The following is a 21,852-nucleotide window of genomic DNA, read 5'->3' on the forward strand; positions in this document are numbered from 1 at the left end:
AATTAAATGAAAGCATTCATTTGTGCTATGTCCATAATGTGCTTGTCGTCACCACTAAACATTCCAGATTTCATACGCTCCGTGAAGGCGCCATGCCTCCATCAGGACCCAGCGTTTTTCTCCAGTGGCTAATTTGGCTTCCTCGCTAGCTAACACAACAAACCCGGCAGACGCAACAGGTCATAAACGTTAGATTTAAAAGAAAGACCGCAAACATGAAGTTATCCGTCATTCGCAGTGCTTGTACTAACGTTGCTGTTCGGATGCCTCACGCCCGACACGGAAGCAGGGTCAGCGGGTTAACGCGGAGATGCACCCCGACCGGTGCTGCTCATAGCCGGCTTGTCGTCCGAGCGGTGAGCGCTTCGGCTAACAGTGGCACCAACGCGAAACTGGTTGACAACTTTGGGAAGCAGTCACAGAAACCCACCGACTTCGACCAGTCTCTGAGGTAAGGAGAAGATAAGCGATGTAGGTTTTATGTGATGAACGTATAGTCATGTTTTATTATCTCTGTGTACCACGCTTCCGGTTTATGTAAGCGGCATGGCCACACATTCTCTGGCTCCGATTAAAGGCTTTGCCCTCGCTTGTTAGCTGATGTAACTTTACCTCCTAGTTGCCTTCCATGTGGCTCTTAATCACCAAGATGACGCCGTTGCTGAATGGGCTTTCATTAGACTTCCTAGTTTGTCGTGTAAATAACAGTTGTTCATGTATGGCTTGGTACATAAACATCACTTTTTTTACTAGTATAGAAGTATTAAATTATTTACATCGTTTCTGTAAACCAGGCCTACCTTCAAAGCATTTTGCACTTTTTCATGTTTAATAACTACTGTCTGTATCCCCAAAAGTGTTGCTGACAATTTAACTGTGTAATGGTAAATGTAACGTAAATGGCCACAATCGGTGCCAAAACGTCATATTAATCTTTCACTCATTTGTATCACATTGTTTGTAAAAGAGGTTTGCCCTCCTTTTGTAACAAAATGGCCGACTGTATCTTACCCACTGTCTCTAGGGCAAAGCTGGTGGCCCATGGGCCAAATGAAGCCTCAATTCAAATCATATGAACGGCAAACGTTTTTGAAGTAGATTCATTCCTCCAGACACAAGACTGCAGTTGTCCTATCAGGGATCTTTGAGTATTGTTTTTGATTTAGGTCCTTAAAAACAGCACAACACTCTTGTCAGTGGTTCTCCACTGGTGGGTCGCAGATCGAGTGGGAGAGGGAGTGCTTCAATTGGCCATGCAACACACAGCTGCAGATATCTGCTGGAGAAGAGCATGCCAAGAAGAAACAGCATCTCAGTGTTGCAGCTCACCTTGTGTTTAAAACAGACCCTTAAAGTAAAAAAAAAAAAAAGAGCAATTTGAGTTGAAATATTCCTGCAATTTGGGTCACCAATTACCATTGACGGGTGATGGAGGGTCCCACAACCAAACCAGTTCAGAACCACTGTGATATATGGAAAATATTGGTCAGGATGCCATAGATTTACCTAACATGCTAGCCCTTGTATGGGTATTCAGGAACATTTGTAGCTGGAATTTGAAATAACATGATTTACATGTTGTTTTGCTGTCACAGGGATGTGATTCAGAGCACCAAAGAGGCAATAGTGGCCCTGCAGAGAACTAACCAAGGGGTCCAGCCTCTCCTTGCCATTATACAGGTACAGTATGGAGTGTACAGTGTACTTTATACATCAGAACGCAGGATTAGATCAAATGTCTCAATAATCCATTCACCGATTGTTGTTACTATTGCTGCTCACTGTGCTTATTCTCTTTCAAAGGCGGGCGAAGACGACGGCCTATTGGAGATGAATAAAAAAATAGCAGCAAAGGTAACTCCATCTCTTGGTGTGAATAGATGTTGTGCAAAGCGTCAAGCTGACAACCTCTTCCTATATCACTGACAGGTTGGCTTAAACGTCACTCAGATTTGTCTGGCGAAGGATTGCAGTGAAGATGAGGTAAGTAAAAATGTACAAATAGCCGAGCAAACGCCTCCTGTCCCATTTTATTTTTTTTGTACGCACCATGTGATCTTTGACATTTGAAGTGCATAATTCAATTAGTAGTATCTCTGCTGTGACTCAATAGCCACTCACATGAGACTAATATATACTTCCTGTTGCCCTTATGTCATGTTAACAGGATTAAAAATGATCATGCAGTGAAAATGTTTTTAAAGAGAATAATGTTTTGCCCAAGAATCAATGCAAATAAATGATGAATTGCATCACTATCCCTGCATGTGGTGTTATTTCCTCAGTAGTTGCTGTATGTTGTGTCTCATGTGTTTACTTGTGACTTTGTGTCCTTGTAAACAGATTGTCGAGGAGTTATTGAAGCTGAACGAGGACCCCAGGGTGCACGGAGTCTACCTCCACCTTCCCCCGGCTAACCTTACCAGTCGATTACGCAACACTCTCAAGCCCGAGAAGGACATAGACGGGTAAAAAGCTGATCTGATGGTCCTTCTAGCCGATTCCATTTCTTGTTTCTAAGAGTAATTCAATCAATTGTGCTTCTCTCTTTCTTATGTCATAGGATAACCTATTTGAATATGGGTCGTTTGATACAAGGGGACCTGAGCAAAGGCTTCACGTTGCCTATAGCCAGGGCTGTTGTGGATCTGTTGCAGAAACATGGTGAGTTCATCCTGCATGTGTGATTTATTTACATGTCATGTGCTCAAATGTGATGGTTTCAAACATTTTCTTACAGATGCTCCCATAGAGGAAAGAACAGTATTAATGATGGGAGCTGAAGGACCCCTTGGGGTGGCCCTGCAGTGCCTGATGGAAAGAAGTGGAATAGTCGCTTTTAAAACTCATCCACATGTCAAGAATCTACAGAGACAGGTCCGTTGGTATTTTTTTTTACTCGCTGCTCGCTGTTGGACAAGATGTTTCTCCAAGTCTCATATACATAATCAACACTGCTTGCCTGTTGTGATTCCAACGACGATTTATGATCATATATTAAGTGGTGATCACCTTGTTGCAAGTTTTGAGGCCAGACTTTTATATGCAAGTTTCACTTTTGTGTCTCACTGCGTTGAAGCACTACAGAACAAAGTGTGAAATCACAAAGCTTCGCGAAAAAACATACATAAACATGTCAAATTGTGGGCTTTGAAACAGTGGTACATTTATGCTGTATATTTTGTCTGTATTATCACATGTTGAAAATTGATCACTGACTTTTTGCGAGGGGAAAAAAAAAAACAATTCTTCACTATATTGCAATTGGAACATTGCGCCCTCACTTTGTTGCAGGTTTTCAACAGTCAATGAAATAATGATGGCTGTTTCGTGGTTGAATACTGCCTATGATTATTGTTTTCATGAATGTTTGATCATAATGTACTTTCTTTTGGCCTAAATGCAGTATTTTGAAGCTTAAAAATAACTTAATGAACAAGGCAGAAGAAGCTTTAAGAAGTGTGAATGTAGTATTGTATATTGGCCACTAGGTGTCAGTAATTGTTCATCCACCATTAAGATATATTGATGAGACTATATCCACAGCACAGGGATCCACTGTAATTGGGTCAATCAGTCCTTTTTAACCATTATATGAATTTCTAGGTCATGGAAGCTGATGCTGTGGTGCTGGTAGGGGCAGGAGATATAGACGTGCCACCCACTTGGATCAGGCCAGGGACCTCTGTCATCCGATTGGAGCCCACCCTTGACACAGGTACTTGTAGAAACGCACATTGTGGTCAATGACTGTGTCGCATGACTACACAGATTGACTCACTGCGCTTCTTTTCACAGTCTACTTCTCAGTAGTTTAGTTTGCTGGCTTTTGATGATGTAGCAATTGCACTTTATGTGTTACTTAATGATACACTGCTGATGAGGTTCTTTTAGGTTTAATGTAACTGACCAGAACACAATAACTGAAATATTCATCATTTTCTTTAATGTTAGATGCGTCTGGGCTGGCGTATCTCACCGCAGCATACAGAATACAGGTGGGTGATTTTTTGTTTTGTTATATTTATCAGAACCTTTTTTGACCATTTATGTGCCATTTGTCTACAAGAATGTGGTGCACAGCAGCAGTCGGCGGCTCCAGGAGCAACAGTACCGACAATGGCGACTGCGTAGCCTCAAACTGCAGCCCCTGATGCCGGTACCAAGGTACATGGCAAGAACAGTCACTTCAAACCCGTTCAAAACTGTTGCATTAATTTGTGTGTACTTTTGTTCCCCAGTGACATAGAGATCTCCAGAGCCCAGACACCCAAGCCAGTGGAGCAGCTTGCAGAAGAGATTGGCTTGCTGCCGGAAGAACTTGAAGCATATGGAAGGAGCAAAGCAAAAGTCCGCCTCTCCCTCTTAGACCGCCTCCAAGCACAGCCTGATGGGAAATATGTACTGGTGGCTGGGTGAGTTGAGCTCATTATTCTACTAATAATGAATATTAAGGTCCAATGCACTATATGTTCTTTTTCTAGTATAACGCCCACCCCACTTGGCGAAGGTAAGAGCACGGTGACCATCGGCTTAGTCCAGGCCCTGTCTGCTCACCTGAAGCTCAACTCTTTCGCCTGTCTCCGACAGCCCTCTCAGGGACCTACCTTTGGGGTTAAAGGTCAGTTGTTTATGACTTGTCTGAACATTTTTGCAGCAGACTCAAAAAATGCACATGGCTACACACACACACACACGGACACAGCCATCAACAGGCAGTTGGGAATGTTATCACAAGTTTTGTGTCTCTTGTCAGTGTGAAGCTAACATTTCAAAGCCTAATGTCTTTTTTTTTTCCGTCGGGGCGGGGGAAGTTCATTCAAGGTCCAGCGCTCAGCACCGCTCCTTTGTGTGTGTCCCGTTGTCTGCCTCTGACTGTGCTACGCTTTGTTGTGTCTAGGGGGAGCTGCAGGAGGGGGATATGCCCAGGTCATCCCAATGGAGGAGGTAAGACACAAAAAAAAGGAAAAAAAAAAAACATTGCTTTGAACCAAAATGCCTAAAAGATTTGACGGGGAGGGGTGTGCCGGCACAAGGGATGCCGCTCGTTTTCAAAGAAAGCTCCTCTGTGTCTTAACCCCCTCAGTTCAACCTTCATCTGACCGGTGACATTCATGCCATCACCGCGGCCAACAACCTGGTGGCGGCGGCCATTGATGCCAGGATGCTCCACGAGGCCACCCAATCAGACAAGGTAGATGCTTTCACTTTGAGTGTTAAAATGAGTCAATTTATTTAACTGCTTTATGCTGCCTGTCCCATCCAAGGCTCTGTTCAGCAGGCTGGTCCCTTCCATCAATGGAGTCAGAAGATTTTCACCCATCCAGATTGCCAGGCTGCGTGTAAGTTGCAACACCCACCTTTCCACTAGAGGGCCTCATTTAGCTTCACAAAAATAATCTAAACAGTACTTAATGCATAGTGAGGCTTCTAACACAGAAAATGACCACAGTGTATTGGCAATTTTATGTATGCATCCTATGTATAGCTGTAGTATTTGTATATTCACAAAAAATACATATTCTACAGCAATTTTATTTTTTTACACCTTCCGCCTACTGTTTACAGCGTCTTGGCATCAATAAAACCGACCCCGCCTCCATCACGCCACAGGAAGTCAGCTCTTTTGTCCGTCTTGACCTTGATCCCTCCAAGATCACCTGGCAGAGAGGTAAAAATAAAATCAAAACAATAGCAATTAGCAGCCTAAAATATCCATTGGTCCTTTGAAGTCATATTTTTGTTGACATACGTAATAATTGCTACTTTAATGTTATATTTTCAATATCGTTGTGCTTGGAAGCTGCAGGTCCACCATTGGCACATCCTTCATGTGTTGACAGTGGTAGATGCATGTTCTTTAGTCTAGCGGTTCCAGAAGACAGTCTATAAAACAAAACCTGAGGGACTCAAAACAGACTTCCTGATGTTGTGATTGCATGCCTTATGTGTGTATATATATATATATATATATATATTTTAAATATGCTGTACTATAGTGCTACTCCCCCCATGTTTAGCCTAACCGCTCTCAGTGTGTAAACATTTGACGCAATAAGAGATAACACTCTCTCCTCCTTGACAGTTTTTGGGGTGTGTCAGTGTTTGCATCTGGTGCATGTTAATGGCCTGCAAACTGTGCATGAGTTGTGTAATCCTACCAGTAAATGCAAAAGTGAAACAAGTAAAATTCAAACAATTATCTGCTGTGCAATAATGTCAAAGAATCCTGAGGTATGAACTCCTAATTACGTATTTACTTGTATGTACTAATGTCCATATGCTTCATGATATTCCCAAACCATTATCTGCATGTCTCTCTTTTTCAGTGGTTGATACAAATGACCGGTTTTTGAGGAAGATCACCATAGGACAGGCCAGCACTGAAAAAGGACAAATCAGAGAGGTTTGTGTGTTGTATTGCATGATAACCAGATGTCCATTCATTACCCAAAACACAATACCAACTTTTATTGTCATTGCACAGCAGGTATACAATGAAATTGGCGACAATCTTTTAACATTACACCTCCAACAGGAAGCAAGCGAGTGAAGATAAGAAAGCAAATATTTAAAAACACACACTCACCTAGCATAGCCTCTAAACTTTTTCAACATATGCTTACATTTACCGCCATCAGTTGGTTCATCCTCCACTGGATACACTATAGCCCCTGAGGGTATTCCAACAGGGACTGGGAACAGAAACGTTATGTCCGTTGGTGGATTGATGTGGTTAAAAGTGGTTATTCAATGTGGACATTGGTTTTCTATACGCTTCCCAGCGGGTAGTCGTCACTCGTGCTCACTGCTAGTCCAACTCCCACAGTTATTTAGTTATCACATGCATTCTTCACAGTCAGCTTAAGGTTATACACTTCATTTGTTCTAAAGACCATGTCTGTCCAAACTGTTTGTTCTTTTAATAACATTAACATAACATTTAATAACACTGAAAAGCGCAGCTTAAAATGTGTCATTTCTGATTTAATGGAGCCATTTTGTGGTTTGCATTGTTTTCGTGCCCTCCAGACCGGGTTCGACATTGCGGTGGCCAGCGAGATCATGGCCATTTTGGCTCTGGCAGACAGCCTGGAGGACATGAAAGCAAGACTGGCGCGCATGGTGGTGGGGACCAGCCGCTCCGGACAGCCCGTCACTGCAGAGGACCTGGTGGGTGTTTGATCTTTTGCATACCCGGAGTGTGAGAATTTGCACTCACACCCCCCCCCCCATCCCATTCCTCCAGTCGCTTTATCATGGCTATGTCTCCACATTCCTTGCAGGAAAATGCAGATTTCATCGCGGTGTGTTTATGATGTTGAATAGTGCCCCTTTTTTTGGTTGATAAACCTGTGCCATTTTTCAACCAGCATGAGGAGATTTGCAGTTGAACCAGCCCAAACAACTTGGTGCATTCCTTTTTTGAAAGAAAACACCTCATTTAAGTACCTCTCAGCAGGTCCAGCCGTCGAGGTCAACTGGCTCTGGTTTCCCATACTTGACTGTGGCATGTGTTGTTTCAGGGGTGGACGAGACTCCCATATAAAGTTACATTAGTCTTTCTTGACGGAGAAGAGCCAAACAATACCACAACCAGGACTTGTGGAGGAAATATGGAGCGTGACTGTTTGGTCATATAATATTGAGGAATGAGTCAGTAACCATTTTTACAACAGCATGTCATCACAAGAAATTAACTTGGGTATACTGTAGAGCAGCGGTATCCAAACTTTTTCCAGCGAGGGCTGAAATAAGGGGCTTGTACTCACTGTGAGCTGTTACTATTTAATTGTCTATCCTTATTTCTAAGCACCACCCTCACCCTTCTTCCTCAGGGCGTGAGTGGAGCACTGGCCGTGCTAATGAAGGATGCCATCAAGCCCACGCTGATGCAAACCCTTGAGGTGAGTCGTTCACTTAAACCACGCACCAACAGTTCTTGCTCTGATGAATATCTCAGTAGAGTAAATAGGGCAGCGGTCCACGGGGAAATTTAAAGGCCTCCCCACCCCCGGGCCTCCCCTGTCAGACAAATGACAGAGAGTGGTCCGCAGAGAGCTCTTAAAAGATGATATATTGACCTTTTCCTCTCCCGGCTCTCAATTTGAAGAGCTGTTTAAGCAGTGTGGTGGAGACGGTTACAACTTGGGTCACCCTGTTGAGACTGTAACAGACATCCTAAAGAAACAACTTTGTTCAATTACACTGTAAGTGTACACAGTGTTTGCAGTGGACCCTCTGAAAATAAACACGGAATGTCCCAGACTCCTCTTCGCCAGTACAGGCTGAGCAGAGCGTGCAGATAGCAGGGATGTGATAACTTTTTCTTGTTTTCTCGGAGGAAGCATTGCGGTCCTGTTGTGCGAGCGGTTTCCTGTGTGGTTTTCCTGCGATTCTGGTCAGGGAGCCCGTATCGTGACCAGTGGGGCTCCATGCTCCGTGTGAATTTTCCATCCAGCCCAGACCGCCTGCGTCCTTTTGTGGCTTGTGTGTGTGTGTGCTTGTGATTTCTTTGAATACATACACACACTAGTGGAAGTTTACGTGTGTATTCAGAGTATTTTCATGTTTTTTCAGATAGGACACCCCACAGAAAAGGCACTGTAGTACCTTTTCCAGTTGCGGATGTTGGGATGGAGTTCCACCGACTGATTGTGTCAGAGTGCCAATATCAGACATTTGATATTTAGCTGATATTGGCCCGATATCAATATTTCCTTGGGATATCCCTATTAACTACACACAGAAACTTAGGGATGTTCAGCTTTTGGGTGAAATTGCTCTTTAGCTTGTTATTACACAACAGCAAATTGTATAAAAAGTACTGAAACATTTAACAGTTTGACACGTGCATTGAAAAGTTTATAGAAGGTGAAATTAAGTTCACCTGTAAAGGTTATCGTGTATTTTAGCTTCATAGTGAAGCACTGAAAGTTGTTTGTTTTCTCCATAATGCTAAAACAGGTATGAAAACGGCAGCCAATTTTGCCTTTGACTTTCTGCTGGAAAGTTGAGGGAGGAACTTTCAGCATGTCCCTCCCCGTTTAAGCACACATCGACATCAACAAAGAAGCTGCTTCAAAAAAAAAAGAAAAAAAAAAAGAAGCTGCTTCATGTGTGCGCTGACCTTAAAGGAACCTGTGTGTAAGAATTGCCCTCACAATCAGACGGTGTCGGAACGGAAGTTCGGGTGCTGGAAAATCATTAGAACTATAAGTGCTTCAACTAAAGCTGTTACCAAGGGCGTGTCCACTTGCCATACACATTGCGTGTGTATTTATGCATCTGTGAGATGGGGCCGGATGCAAACATCCTGCCCACGTGCCATTTCAGAGAACTTGTGTTGTTCTCAGCAGACCCCACCCTGTGTTGGCCTCCAGATCTTCTACTCGTGTTAGCGCTGTTGCGGAGATAGACTGGAGGTGCACAGGAAGAGGAAACGGTGACATGACCTCCAACTTCCTGTTTTGTATGAAATCCTCATGTCCATCTGTTGAATAGATGACACACATGTACTTATCTTTCACGGCCACTTTCATCACTTGTCATTTACATGCGGATGTGGAAAGAGTGAAGTGGAATTCTTCAATGACCTGCGTGATGTTGTGTATTTCCATTCGCCTTATTGGGAGGATAGGGATGGTAATAAAGTGGCACATCACATGTCGAAACAATCAGGAAAAGTGTTAGCATTTGTCAGCTGCTTGTTAAGAAGCAGCGACGCGAGAGTGTTATGTAAACAGTGGTGAGGGGAGTCCGGGATGCAAACAAAAGCTTTGAAAATGGTGTTGCCTTCCCATCCTTCCTTTTTCCTCATCACACGCAGTACAACAATGACAAGAGTTTCTAGCTGTTTTCAAGTCCCTCGTGTGCAGTAAACTGATTATTGTTGAGGCATCTGTCGTTCATGTTTGCTCAAGTTTAAGTAACCAAATATGGTTCCTTACCCTACAAAGAGCCGTCTTTTAAGCCTATTTTGACCTCACAATGTTTTCCCACCCATTGTCACATGTTGCATTTTAGGGAGTTCTGCTAATGATCGGGACAAACGGGCTAGCTAGTCAGGCAAACCCGCTGCCAGCCGAAACGTAAACATTTATCCTGATTGTTGAACTAAATGAAAGAAAAGTCCTTTCCAATTTAAACCCAGCAGGGTGAGTTGCCGCGGGTTACGATCTCCCCTAAACGTCTGTGTGTCTTGTGTGCCACTCTCCACTGTTGCAGGGTTCGCCAGTGTTTGTCCACGCCGGGCCCTTCGCCAACATCGCCCATGGCAACTCCTCGGTCCTTGCAGACAAGCTGGCTTTGAAGTTGGTTGGACGGGATGGCTTTGTGGGTAAGCGAGCCTACGGCCTTTGCATGCACATCACACTGAATAATGATAGCAGGTCCCGTGTTATACTATGTTTAAACAGTATAAAAGTACTTTTAGTCAGTGTGTGTGTTTCCAAGAATAAACACTGTAACTCTGCACTTGTCCAAAAGATGTACTGCAGTACAACAATGTAATTGGCAGAGTTCCAAGCCTTTTTATTTTTTTAAATGAAGTGTAGCGAAGCCTTTGCACATTTCTTTTCTCAAAAGTGGATCAAATAAGTGGAGCTCATCAATTTTTCTCATGTCAACTTTGCATAATAGAAGACCTTTTGAAATAGACTCCAGCTGTGGTCTTGCTTCCTTTTTACAATTGCAACCTTTGGCCCAGATTCATTTTGGCTGCACTGGCTCCCATTTGCTTCTGGCATCCTTCTCCAGTGCGGCTTTCTAGGAAACCAGTGGAAAGATTGCGTAAAAATCAGACAGGAGAGAGGAAGGAAGTCAAATGATAATCTTAAGAGCCTGTGGAATTCTAGAGTAAGCCACACTAATCCCTTCAACGTCAAGACATACATGAGTATTTCCATTTTTATCTGTCTATCTCGCCCTCGTCCCTCTTTGTCTACATTTTCTTTGGCTGCAGAAACATGTTTGGAATGTTTGTGTGTGTTGGCAGGCCGACACCACCGATATGTAGCCTTTTTTTTAATGGATACTTTCTGTTTTTGCGTCCAAGGACAAGTTTCCTTGACAGTAACAGGTAAACAACACTTGGCATGTTTAGCATGAGCAGTCGCTGTCAGCTGTTGTGAAGTTGGCAGGTGTGTATCGACGGTGTGGGTGGAGAGTTGCGTTTCACAATACTCTGTCACACAGATGATTTTTTTTTTTCACTTTCCACACTTGTTTTCCATCTTGTTTGTCCATCTCATTCCCACCCTTCCCTGTCTGAGGAGGCCATTTGATTAAAAACATAGCCAGACTGACATAATACGCCCAAGAGAATAATGAATGTAATTATCAACTTTTAATGATAAAATGTAGAAAATTATGATGAAAATGAATAATTTTTTTGTTGAAATTGTCATTAATATATTTAATTACATTTATTTTCTACAATGTAATGATGAACAGACAAATGCTAAAGAATGAAGTTTCATTTGGGGGAAAAAATACAAATTTAAAGCTCTATGACCTGTCACACCGTATAGATCCCTACCCATCTGTGTGATTGTTACACAAGCCTCAAGTATGCCAGGAACTCAACCTCCAAGCCCCTATGTGGCAGCTGTGATGCCTGTTGACCCCCAAATAACGTCCGAAATATGGAGAGGAGCAGATTTTCCACCAATAAAAACATCTCTTAATGTGTGGGTTTTCAAATGCTGAATCAAGAAGATGTGGGGATTCACTGTAAATATATTATCGTAGGTAATCATGCTTTGTACTTGACATTTATTTGCTACTTTTGAGAAAACCAGTTTGACCGTGTACCACATTTTTAGTGGACACGTATGGACAAATTGACAACATAACTACGCTACGTTTATCATTTTATTGTAACATCTTGCTCCTCATTCACAAATGAACTCCTTATGAACCCACTGAGGGATGTCTGCGGAGGGGGCCGAGGGTGTGTGTGCTCAAATTCATGGCCCTGCTTCATCACCGTGCTCTGTATTATTGTTTTCAAGTCATCTTGACCTAAAATGGAGTTGCTCTGTAGATTGACATCCACATTCCAGCTGTTTGGGTGATAACAGATTAAATAGAACCCTCTGTTTCCTAAAGAGAGGCAAATTTGGCCATGTGTAGAAATCGATTTGTCAAATTGCAAACAATAAATTCAGTTTTGAGCTAGTGCTGTAACAGTCAAATCAAAGCTGTTATGGAATACAGTAATCCCCCGTTTATCATAGTTAATTGTTTGTAGACCCAACCACAATAAGTGAATTTCCACAAAGCAGGATTCAACTGAATATTTTCAGAGTTAGAGCATAGGAGACCTGGATGACTTGCTAAATATGGGTTTTAACATTATTAGAAACCTGTAGACATAAAATGAGACCCTTTTTAATGAGTCACTTTTACCCTCGTTATTTGTTTACATTTATACATACATCGGGCAGGCTACGTAATCAATGCTAGGACATAGCAGCTGGTCTCCGTTAGCATCACAAGCTACCGAGATAACTCATTAGCCTCTCCAATGTATTTATTGTACAATTGAGAAAGGGTTTCAAAAACCACTTCCACACGGAATGAGAGGTGAACAATGTTATTTGGTGGCGATTTAAAGTTATAGTAAGTGTTTTCTCTGGCATGTTGATATGCGAAAGAAATTCCAGGTCAGTCCAACTTAAAATGTTTAATGTGTTTCCATGTGTTATTGTGGATACCAGATTGTTCCAAACTCACACGGTGTGTTAAAAGCTCATTAACATTACTTAGGTTTACATACGTCTATGCAAGTTCAAGATCAGGTCAAACAAGCAAGTGTTGTTACAGCACTATCGCGCACGTAGACCCATCCAACACACAACAGTAAACCTTATCTTAACAAGGTCACCATGCCAGGTGAACTATTTGCTTTGTTTGGCCCTCATTCAAGAGGCCCGTTTTGTTAGGCCATCCGTATCAGAGGCCTTCTGACTCTGAGGCCACAGTGAAACACCCTCCCTACAGACAGTATCTGTCCTCATGCACTTGTGTATATATAAAGCCATGTTCAGGCTCAACGTTTTTTATCAAAATGCTGATACTAGCTGACCTGTGCTGCTAATAAGATTTTTAGGGAGGGTGAGCAACATGAATCTAATATTTTGTTGCCTTACAGTGACTGAAGCCGGATTTGGAGCAGACATCGGGATGGAGAAGTTTTTCAACATCAAATGTCGGGCCTCAGGACTTAGGCCCAGTGTGGTGGTGCTTGTTGCTACTGTGCGAGCTCTCAAGATGCACGGCGGAGGCCCTAATGTAAGTAGTAAAAGTGGGCCATTGTAAGTAAATATAGATTTATGACGTGAAACATAACCTTATTATAACATTATTATGAAAGGAAAGTTAATGTGGTCTGAAAATAAGTTCATACACAGCCATTATTGTCTAACTTCAGTTATGACTTTCACCTTCACTTATCATCTTGGAGGTGTTTGGGCTCCTTATGTTGGAAAACTGCCATGCAGCCCCAGTTTACCTCAATGAACCGTAGCTCCCCAGTGCCAGCAGCACTCATGTAGCCCCAGACCATGACACTAAGACCTCCATGCCTAAGCTACTCACTCTGACAATAATGGCTGTGTGTTGGGTCATTTTCAGTGGTTAGTAAAGCTATACACGGACTACTCTAAACTATGTCCAAATTGCTTTCTATGTGCTATGTGTTAGGATATGATGTGTTTTCTTTAGTATTTATAGTAGTTTTGTTTATATTTGAAAGGGATGCCCTAAAGCCAGGAGACTACAGAAGTTGAGTAATTACGTGACGTGCTCACTGAGATTTCATTTCTGTAGATCCAGCTGTGATAACAGATTCAACAAACACACGCATGGCAAAATTGAGTTACGGAGGCTCTGCGCTGGCAGCAGCCGGAGGCATTATTGTTTCTGGGTGTTTGCCGTCCATCCACATGTCAACTCCTGTCATGTGAATGTGATTCATAAGGAAGTCCTACAGGCAATATTATTTGAATTTGCAACAGATGTCCTACTGGACTAACAGGATAAATTGACTGGAACGGCATTTAAAGTATTTTTGGCGGTTAATTCGGTCATGAAATTTTCACTTGTTCACTCCTCTGGTGCATTATGACTGGTTTTCTCACCATCAGCCAAGCTGTCATCCCCTGTGTAAATACAAACATACCACATACCTCATACATACGTTGCCATAATATGAAGTATAGGTTGCGTACATTCAATTATGCATTTCAGAGAACTCTGATAAGGCCAGTGTTTTTCTTGGACACAGTTTTTTCTGCATTTCCTCAAAGAGAAATTTGAACGAGAATAACCCTTAGAATGTCAAACAATGCTTCTTGGAATATATTCTAAATTTACCCTTCACAGAAACGGATTGACTGGAGCAAGGCCAGGATATTGCATTATTACCCGTGTGTGTGATTTGTATCTTATTTCTGTTTACAGGTATCAGCAGGCGCACCTCTTCCAAAGGAATACATTGATGAGGTATGTTTGTATCTTATTCATCTTGTTTATCCCAACCAGGCATAAATGTCAGGATGCTTCCAGCCCTGTTTAAGCTCTTTAGTTCATTAGCTGAGGCAAGACTTCAATTATGAAACATTCTTCTGCTCATTAATGTCACATTGTTTGATGGAGTGGCTGCGCGTTTGGACTTTTTGCGTGAACCCATGGCATCAGCTAGAATGAGAAAATGTGGCATGAGTTGTAAACACATTGCTACTGCATCCCATGGTTAAAAAACTCAATTTAATTTGTCTAATTTATGCCCAATCCAGTTTTTACTCTGACATTTAATTGTAAGCAATACATAGACAGTAAATAGCAGTCAAAAACAACTTTGGTTTTCCGGTAATGTGGCTACAACCTAGTCGCACCCACTTTTTTTTTTTTATATGTGTGTTCATGTGTTGACGTGCATATTTGGTTGGGATCACCGATTCTCCGAGGCTGATACAGCTGACCAAATAATGAGGCGGTGATGCTTAATTGTGGAGCTTGTAATGAGAACCAGAAGTAGTTAGGAAAACAGAGCTGGTGAAATGAATTTATGAGACCCGCATGGCTCTGGTTGTAGGGCTACACACACAGATTGGGTTACCATGGTCAAACGTGGGTGTAGCTGTGTGATGTTGTTAATGAGCTTGGCTGCCGTAACTAAGGAAATTAAAACACTGCTGTAAAATATTCTACATTAAATATAAAAATGCTCTCATGGTGGGATACTAGAACACTGAAAACTCATTCATTTTCTACCGCTTATCCTCACGAGGGTTGCAGGGGCTGCTGGAGCCTATCCCAGCTGTCTTCGGGCGAGATGCGGGGTACACACTGGACTGGTGGCCAGCCAATCACAGGACACATATAGACAAACAACCATTCACACTCACATTCATACCTATGGACAATTTGGAGTTGTCAATTAACCTAGCATGTTTTTGGAATGTGGGAGGAAACACCCATCACAAATGTAATGTTTGCTTTTAGTAGCTTCTGTAAGAGTCCAAATACTTGCTCTGGAAGCCCGCTGTGTTGTAATATATACTGTACATGTTGTGTGTTATAACACACACACACACACTTATGACACTTTTGTTTCGTATTTTTGCAGAATCTCTCTCTTGTTAGAGGTGGTTGCCTCAGCAATCTGCGAAAACAGATCGAGATAGCGCATCTCTTTGGAGTACCGGTTGTTGTGGCTCTCAATGTCTTCAAGTAAGATCTGTTTTGGAAGTAGTACTTCACTGCTTCGGTAGGTGGAGTATAGGTTGTTCTCATTACCACACAGCACTGCTAACATGACCTTATTAGGACAGACACCAAGCCAGAGATCGACCTTGTCTGTCAGCTCGCCAAAGAGTGTGGGGCGTCAGATGCTGTGCCGTGCCACCACTGGGCTCAGGGCGGGCGAGGTTCTCTGGAACTGGCTCAGGCCGTGAAAGCTGCCGCCAGCAGACCAAGTGACTTCCAGTTCCTCTACAACATCGAGGTGAGATTTTGGTGTTTGGTGTTTTTAAAAAATAACTCCTGGCATTTGCGGATATGTTTGGTTAGGATGAGTTCGAGATTTATTTTTTTTTGAAGGAGTTGGCTAAGTTGGAGAATGCAGATGTCAGACAACATCAGCTGGATTGAGTTAGCAAGGCTGGGAAGTTGTGACTTCAATTAACTTATCCCGTTTTGATGCTGTTTATACCCATTTACAGTATGCATTGTGCTCACCAAAGCGCCAATAACAGGAGGACAATATTCATATAAAACTAATCCAATAAAGCCCAATAATCTAAGTATCACAAAGTGATAATCACAAAGTAGTTTGTATTTTATATAGCAACCTTCTTGCGACAGAGTCAATACATTATTATATTGATTTCATGTCTTCAATTGTTGTGTCCCATAGATGCCAATAGTGGAGAAGATTAGAACTATAGCCCAAAAGGTGTATGGCGCCAAGGACATTGAGCTGTCTCCTGAGGCCATGGCCAAAATCAATTACTACAATCAACAGGTGAAGTTGCGATGTCTGCAGAAGCTAATGATATAAGTATGTTTGACGGTCCTGTCTCTTCAAAAGGGCTTTGCTTCCTTACCGATCTGCATGGCCAAGACTCACCTGTCCTTGTCCCACATGCCAGAAAAGAAGGGTGCACCCACCGGATTCATTTTGCCAATCAGAGATGTTCGTGCCAGCATCGGCGCTGGCTTCATTTATCCACTCGTGGGAACGGTAAGTGATCGCTAAATATGGCCTAGTATCAGATGCACTTTGTCACGATGAAAGACAAATAATAATAACATAAACTTTGTTTAAAAGTCGATTTAAACATGTTCTTGGGCAAAAGTTGCTAAATTTGCACACAAGATGAGGCTTCCAGGAGCATCTCCTCTTGGCTTAGTACACAAGCTAAGCCTACCGTCTGTGTGTAATACACCATTACTTACTGCGGACAGTGTAATGTCTAAAATGTAATTTTGGAATCATTATTATTGCTAATCAGACAAAAAAATTGAGAAATGTCATGCGCAGAGGCGCCACAGTATCCTCCTTGTGGTGGAACGTGTTTGTCACTGATGTCCTTCCATAGATAGGAAAAGCCAGCTGGGTTATTTTGACAGCAACAGCACCAGGTGGAGAGCAGCTAGTCAAATGTATGAAGATATGCTGGAATGAATGAATGAGTGAATTAAACTGCCAAGATGGAGGATGATATATCCTTTTGTTACAGTAAGTATAAAAACGTATAATGATAAAAGATAGGGTGCATGTACTTCACATACAAGTAAGGTAAGGTGGTAGGACCACAAATGTTTTCAGTTAATTAAAAAAAATACATCGGACTAAGTATTTGAAAACTTTTCTTAACAGGAGTGAATTATACTCTTCTTTTTCCTGTTATCTTAGTGAGCAACCTGTAATAACAAAATACTAATACCTAATACTATTCTCCTACACACTTTTTAATGATGTATACCAGTAATATTTGCCCCGTTGTGAGAAAAATCCATCATTTCCGTCACTTGAACCGCAATTGTTACCTCAATTGAACAAGCTTTGTGGTGCATGACATTACACAAACTTAATTAACATGACTTTTGGCCTTAACAACTCTTCCTGTTTTTGCAGGATAAGCTCCCAAGTTTCCTTTTCTTTCAAAATTGTCAGTGGCCAGGCATATTATTAAGCTGCTTAGACCTGGAGCCTCTCAGCTGGTGATGAGCTATGCAGGAAGGGCGCAGGTTCCCAAAACATTTCACCTCCCGCTGTTTCACCACGATTCCCCCGAGGGTCTTAGCTTTGATTGGCCCGAGAAAGAGGTGTCAAACACAGGGCATGCTGGGAAAGTTGTGGGAGTGTCGCAATGTGGCGTCTGCTCGGTCTCCAAACTCTGCCTTTGATCTGCTGTGGCCCATGGAGCCACCAGTACATTGATGACCCTTGAAGTGTGACTCCAGAACATAAACAGCGTCTATTAGTTGTTCTTTTTAATTAAGTTAATGTCTTGGTCCATACAGTAGATTGATTTTTTTATACTACACTTGTCATCAGTGAATGAATGAAAAAAACGCAAATCCAAAAGATGTTTTTCACTAAACAATTTGCTGGAAAATAAGTAAGTAATGAATCCCAGCTGCTGTGATACCCGTGCTACCTCCAACATGGCCGCAGGCTGTTTTGAGTTTTGGCGTGGTGGGAACCCAACCATTCAGTCCACCAAGGGGGAGACTTGGTGCTGGGAAAAGGGGGTAAAGGGTCTTTGCAGGGTTGAGAATCAGGAAAGGGACTGATGTCATTTGTCTGAAATGTGAGGGAGGGGTCAAAAACAGAACAATAGGACTCTGAAGAGTTCATATCCCGTTGGAGTTGCCTCCACTGCACCATCAACCCAAACAGATTTACCGAACCCGTAAAGTATCCAGTGTATTAGGTCCAACTTTTATATCATTTTCATGGCAGAAAGTCCAGCAAGTACAAGTTATCCTGTCTTTTAGTTCAAACAAAAACCCATCTATGACCTGTGTAGACGACATCTGCATCTGTCTAGACCGCCTCATGTCTGTGGTCTGTGTTGTTTAAAACAGTTCAAAGTTTATCAAGTTCCCAGTGCTCCCTTGCTTTCCCCTTATCCTATCAATCACAGTGGAACTCTTTAAAGCTGAAATGCAACTTCTCGATGAAAACCTGTGTGGTGTCACACTTTGTCTAAATCCATCATTTTTATAAATGGTCTGTTTTAACATTAGGTCCCGTAGTCCCCCATTTCTGCAGTAAGCTACTGCTGTTTGTTGGCCGAGACCCTTCTCCACAATTAACAGCAGTCAGAAATCCCCGGGGGTATTCCCAGACAAAGACACGCTGTGTTTGAGCATAATGCTGGGTCTTATTTGGTCAAGTGGACTGCCTAACTTCTCAGGTTTGGTCTACAGTGACTGTCTTGTTGCGTCTCAATATTAAAAATTAGTATGTAATGGTTCTATCGAGATTAATTTCCTACATTACTTCACATGTTTTAGTTGTCGTGGTACAGAAGCTACTTCCAACAATCCAATTCCAACATCACTCACTCACTCTCTGAGTTTTTTTTCTAAACAAATAATAATAATTAGTAAATGATCACTGTTCCATGGTTGCCTCTGGCCTATTATTAGTCAAAAAATATTCCAAGACAGGGCAAGGGACATAGTGAAAAAGGTTCTCCTCCCATTCCATGTGGAAGTGGTAAATTATTTGTCTACCCCACTCCTTTTGAAACCCTTTAAGTTTGAAATAAATAACAAGAAAGCCTGTGACTCATTTTGCGAGAAAGAACTTTCTGCAGATATCATCATCACTTTATCTAACGTTATGATGTCAAAGGAGGCCCAAGGGATTAAAGTAGTTTTCAGCGCTATTGCTCCCACCCCCCGCAGTTCATTAGGCACTGACATAATTCAGCAGTATTGAATTCCTGCAAGCCTACTCACACGTTGAGTCATGTTTGGTGGAGGAGTCACGATGACCTCAGGACCAGTCATCAGCAATTTGTTGGCATCGAGCTGCAAGTACATCCTCCCTGTTTTTGTTTACTTGCAAGGCCGCCTTTTCTTCACGCAGGAAATTGGCTGGTCACTTCCTTCTGCCTCATCTCCACTAATGGGCTCATAAAGCTGGCCCTGGGTCAGGCACGCAAAGAATGTGGTGGACGAGAGCTAGATCATTTTCTCTCAGACAGATGGATGATTGGGGGGGGTTACGAGACAGACCTTTGCGTCTCATTTGCAGAGTCGTCTCAAAGTGAAAAAGGACAAACTCTCGGGGTCAAATCGACTAGTTTTGATGTTTTGGTTTCCTCCCATTTCATGTAGATGGGAAGGATTATGCTTGTGTTACACTAAAATAGCATTGCAGATCAACTCGATCAATCAATCAACTTTTATTTGTAGAGCCGTTTACAACACACAAGGTGACCAAAGTGCTTTCCATTTAAATCAACATTAAAACAATTTAAATCCAATCCAATAACAATACAATGCAATAAAAATGGCAAAGCTGTGTCTAAAATCATGAGTCAAAATCAGCAGTCAATTCTTGAACTAATAAAAGCATGAATGTTTTTTTCCAGGTCTGCACGATTTAAGAATGGTTTAACCCGTAACTGATAAAAACTGGCCCTGACCACGCTGTCAATTTGCTTGTCGAATTTGAAGCTGCTATCAAAGATAACCCCAAGATTTCTAACAGTAGATTTCGACTTAAAAGATTACTCACCAAATACAATATATTCGGTTTTATCATCAGATGCCAAGTAGCATGCCAAGTCTTAACTTGATTTAGATTTTTAGTTCACGTACTAACTTGAGAAGTTATTCAATTATTGCACTGAGCACGTTGTGTTAAAATCAGCCATCCTCTTCTGACTACATTTTCTTTTTGCATTAGTGACCATATTTTTTCAGCTTTTATTTCATACCCTTTTCCGTCCGAAGCACCAGTCCTATCCTTTCATCACGGCTAAAGTGAAGGTTGTCACCACACTGCCGCTCTTCTTCAATCTGTTTGGAGTTAAATGACCTAAATTATAGTCATTTGGAACCTGCAATCTTGTTTTGATAGAGCATCTTAGACGCTGATGGCTGTGTTGTGGGGTCAGTGTTAATATAAAGCTACTGCTATTATCTAAATTGCACTTCTTATTGGAGCCTGAATTTTCATTACACTTGTACAGAAGCGTCTCTTTCGTTACACAGATAAACTGTACTTCTCAGTTTGATCCATGCATGCATTGTTTGTGGCTTTGTTTCATTCAGATGAGCACCATGCCCGGGCTGCCGACTCGACCCTGTTTCTACGACATTGACCTCGACCCGGTCACGGAGGAGATCACAGGCCTCTTTTAAGCATAAAGAGATGTTTACAGGTCCCTTTATTCCCTTTTTTATGGTTCTAAAGATACGATTCCACCAAGATTTGACAGTGCAATTCCTACACAACATGGTTGCCTTTTTCCACTGGTTATTATGCTTTGTATGGCTCTACTCGCTGTTGCCGCTTTCCCATTGGCCAAACCAGTGGTACTTTTTCTAGTACCCAGGGGAGTCGCCCCTCCCAAGTGCCCCACAGCATGGATGGGGCGGCGGGGGAGGTTCTTAAATATCCCACAGTCTCCGCTTTACTGCAGCACTCTTGCTGCCCCCGGTCTCCTGGATAATATTTACTGATCCGCATTTTCCTTACTTGTTTGCTAGTTTCAAGTGATGTGTTTGGCTTTCGCAGCCCCCCCCCCCCCCCCCCCACACACACACACCACCACCACCACCACCACCAGCACAAAGTTAACTCTTAACATTCATTTTAATCTTGATATATCAAGATTAGTCTTGATATTTAGGGAGCATTTTAAAGGCTGCAAAATTCTGGTGGAAATGGTGATTATATACATATTGATTTGACTTATTGGAATGAGCAGGAATGCTGTGAGTGACAACTGTTGTCCTTGCCAATGCCCATCAGCTCAATGTTGTTGCCTCCTGGCCAACATTATTGATCCACTTCCATCCTTCTTGGCTCTATAGTACACCACTTCCTATTACTTTAATCACACACAATGGGATACAAAAATGACACACGCTTGTTTTTAAATGCGTCATTCTGCTTCTGTTCCCCAGCCGGCGTTCTCAGGATGCTCCACTGTGAAGACTCATCACTGCATCACTGATGGGAACTGCTCTCTTATTAATGGTTCCCAGCAGCTCACATTCACATTTTGCTGTATTTGCACATATTAGTGTAACCTGCCAAAGATAACCTTGTTGCATATAGGTCGTCTTTGACCTCTCCTTTGCAAACCTTTT

At 42.2% G+C, this 21,852-nt stretch overlaps 1 protein-coding gene across 2 annotated transcripts; it reads left to right on the top strand.

Annotated features, from left to right (window-relative positions):
• The first annotated feature begins 77 nt into the window (after nucleotides 1-77).
• On the top strand, nucleotides 78-21,810 carry mthfd1l (methylenetetrahydrofolate dehydrogenase (NADP+ dependent) 1 like). 2 transcript variants are annotated; one of them, XM_058056451.2, is made up of 28 exons: nucleotides 78-451; nucleotides 1,596-1,680; nucleotides 1,804-1,854; nucleotides 1,930-1,983; nucleotides 2,344-2,468; nucleotides 2,564-2,664; nucleotides 2,741-2,877; nucleotides 3,607-3,718; nucleotides 3,955-3,998; nucleotides 4,070-4,167; nucleotides 4,242-4,415; nucleotides 4,485-4,621; nucleotides 4,901-4,947; nucleotides 5,087-5,194; nucleotides 5,268-5,342; nucleotides 5,569-5,671; nucleotides 6,330-6,406; nucleotides 7,033-7,173; nucleotides 7,839-7,907; nucleotides 10,228-10,339; nucleotides 13,157-13,296; nucleotides 14,467-14,508; nucleotides 15,635-15,738; nucleotides 15,835-16,012; nucleotides 16,424-16,531; nucleotides 16,598-16,750; nucleotides 20,809-20,918; nucleotides 21,667-21,810. In XM_058056451.2, exons 1-27 carry the CDS (start codon nucleotides 216-218, stop codon nucleotides 20,896-20,898), a joined length of 2,901 nt encoding a protein of 966 aa, XP_057912434.2. In that variant the 5' UTR covers nucleotides 78-215; the 3' UTR covers nucleotides 20,899-20,918; nucleotides 21,667-21,810. The 2 variants fall into 2 exon arrangements, with proteins under 2 accessions (XP_057912434.2, XP_078655348.1); XM_078799222.1 differs by lacking the exons at nucleotides 78-451; nucleotides 1,596-1,680; nucleotides 1,804-1,854; ... (5 more) ...; nucleotides 3,955-3,998; nucleotides 4,070-4,167 and having other exon boundaries at nucleotides 4,395-4,415; nucleotides 4,485-4,510; nucleotides 4,591-4,621.
• Nucleotides 21,811-21,852: the final 42 nt, after the last annotated feature.

The sequence above is a fragment of the Doryrhamphus excisus genome, linkage group LG19, assembly GCF_037039965.1.
Source record: "Doryrhamphus excisus strain RoL-2023G ecotype Guam linkage group LG19, RoL_Dexc_Guam_v1.1, whole genome shotgun sequence".
In the NCBI taxonomy this organism is placed as follows: domain Eukaryota; kingdom Metazoa; phylum Chordata; class Actinopteri; order Syngnathiformes; family Syngnathidae; genus Doryrhamphus; species Doryrhamphus excisus.

Bases quoted from the DNA above. Each gene is read 5' to 3' on its own strand.
- mthfd1l (XM_058056451.2), top strand. From the start codon at position 216: ATGAAGTTATCCGTCATTCGCAGTGCTTGTACTAACGTTGCTGTTCGG. The intron at 13,297-14,466 runs GTAAGTAGTAAA...TTCTGTTTACAG, and splicing joins TGCACGGCGGAGGCCCTAAT to GTATCAGCAGGCGCACCTCT. The intron at 16,532-16,597 runs GTGAAGTTGCGA...TCTCTTCAAAAG, and splicing joins TCAATTACTACAATCAACAG to GGCTTTGCTTCCTTACCGAT.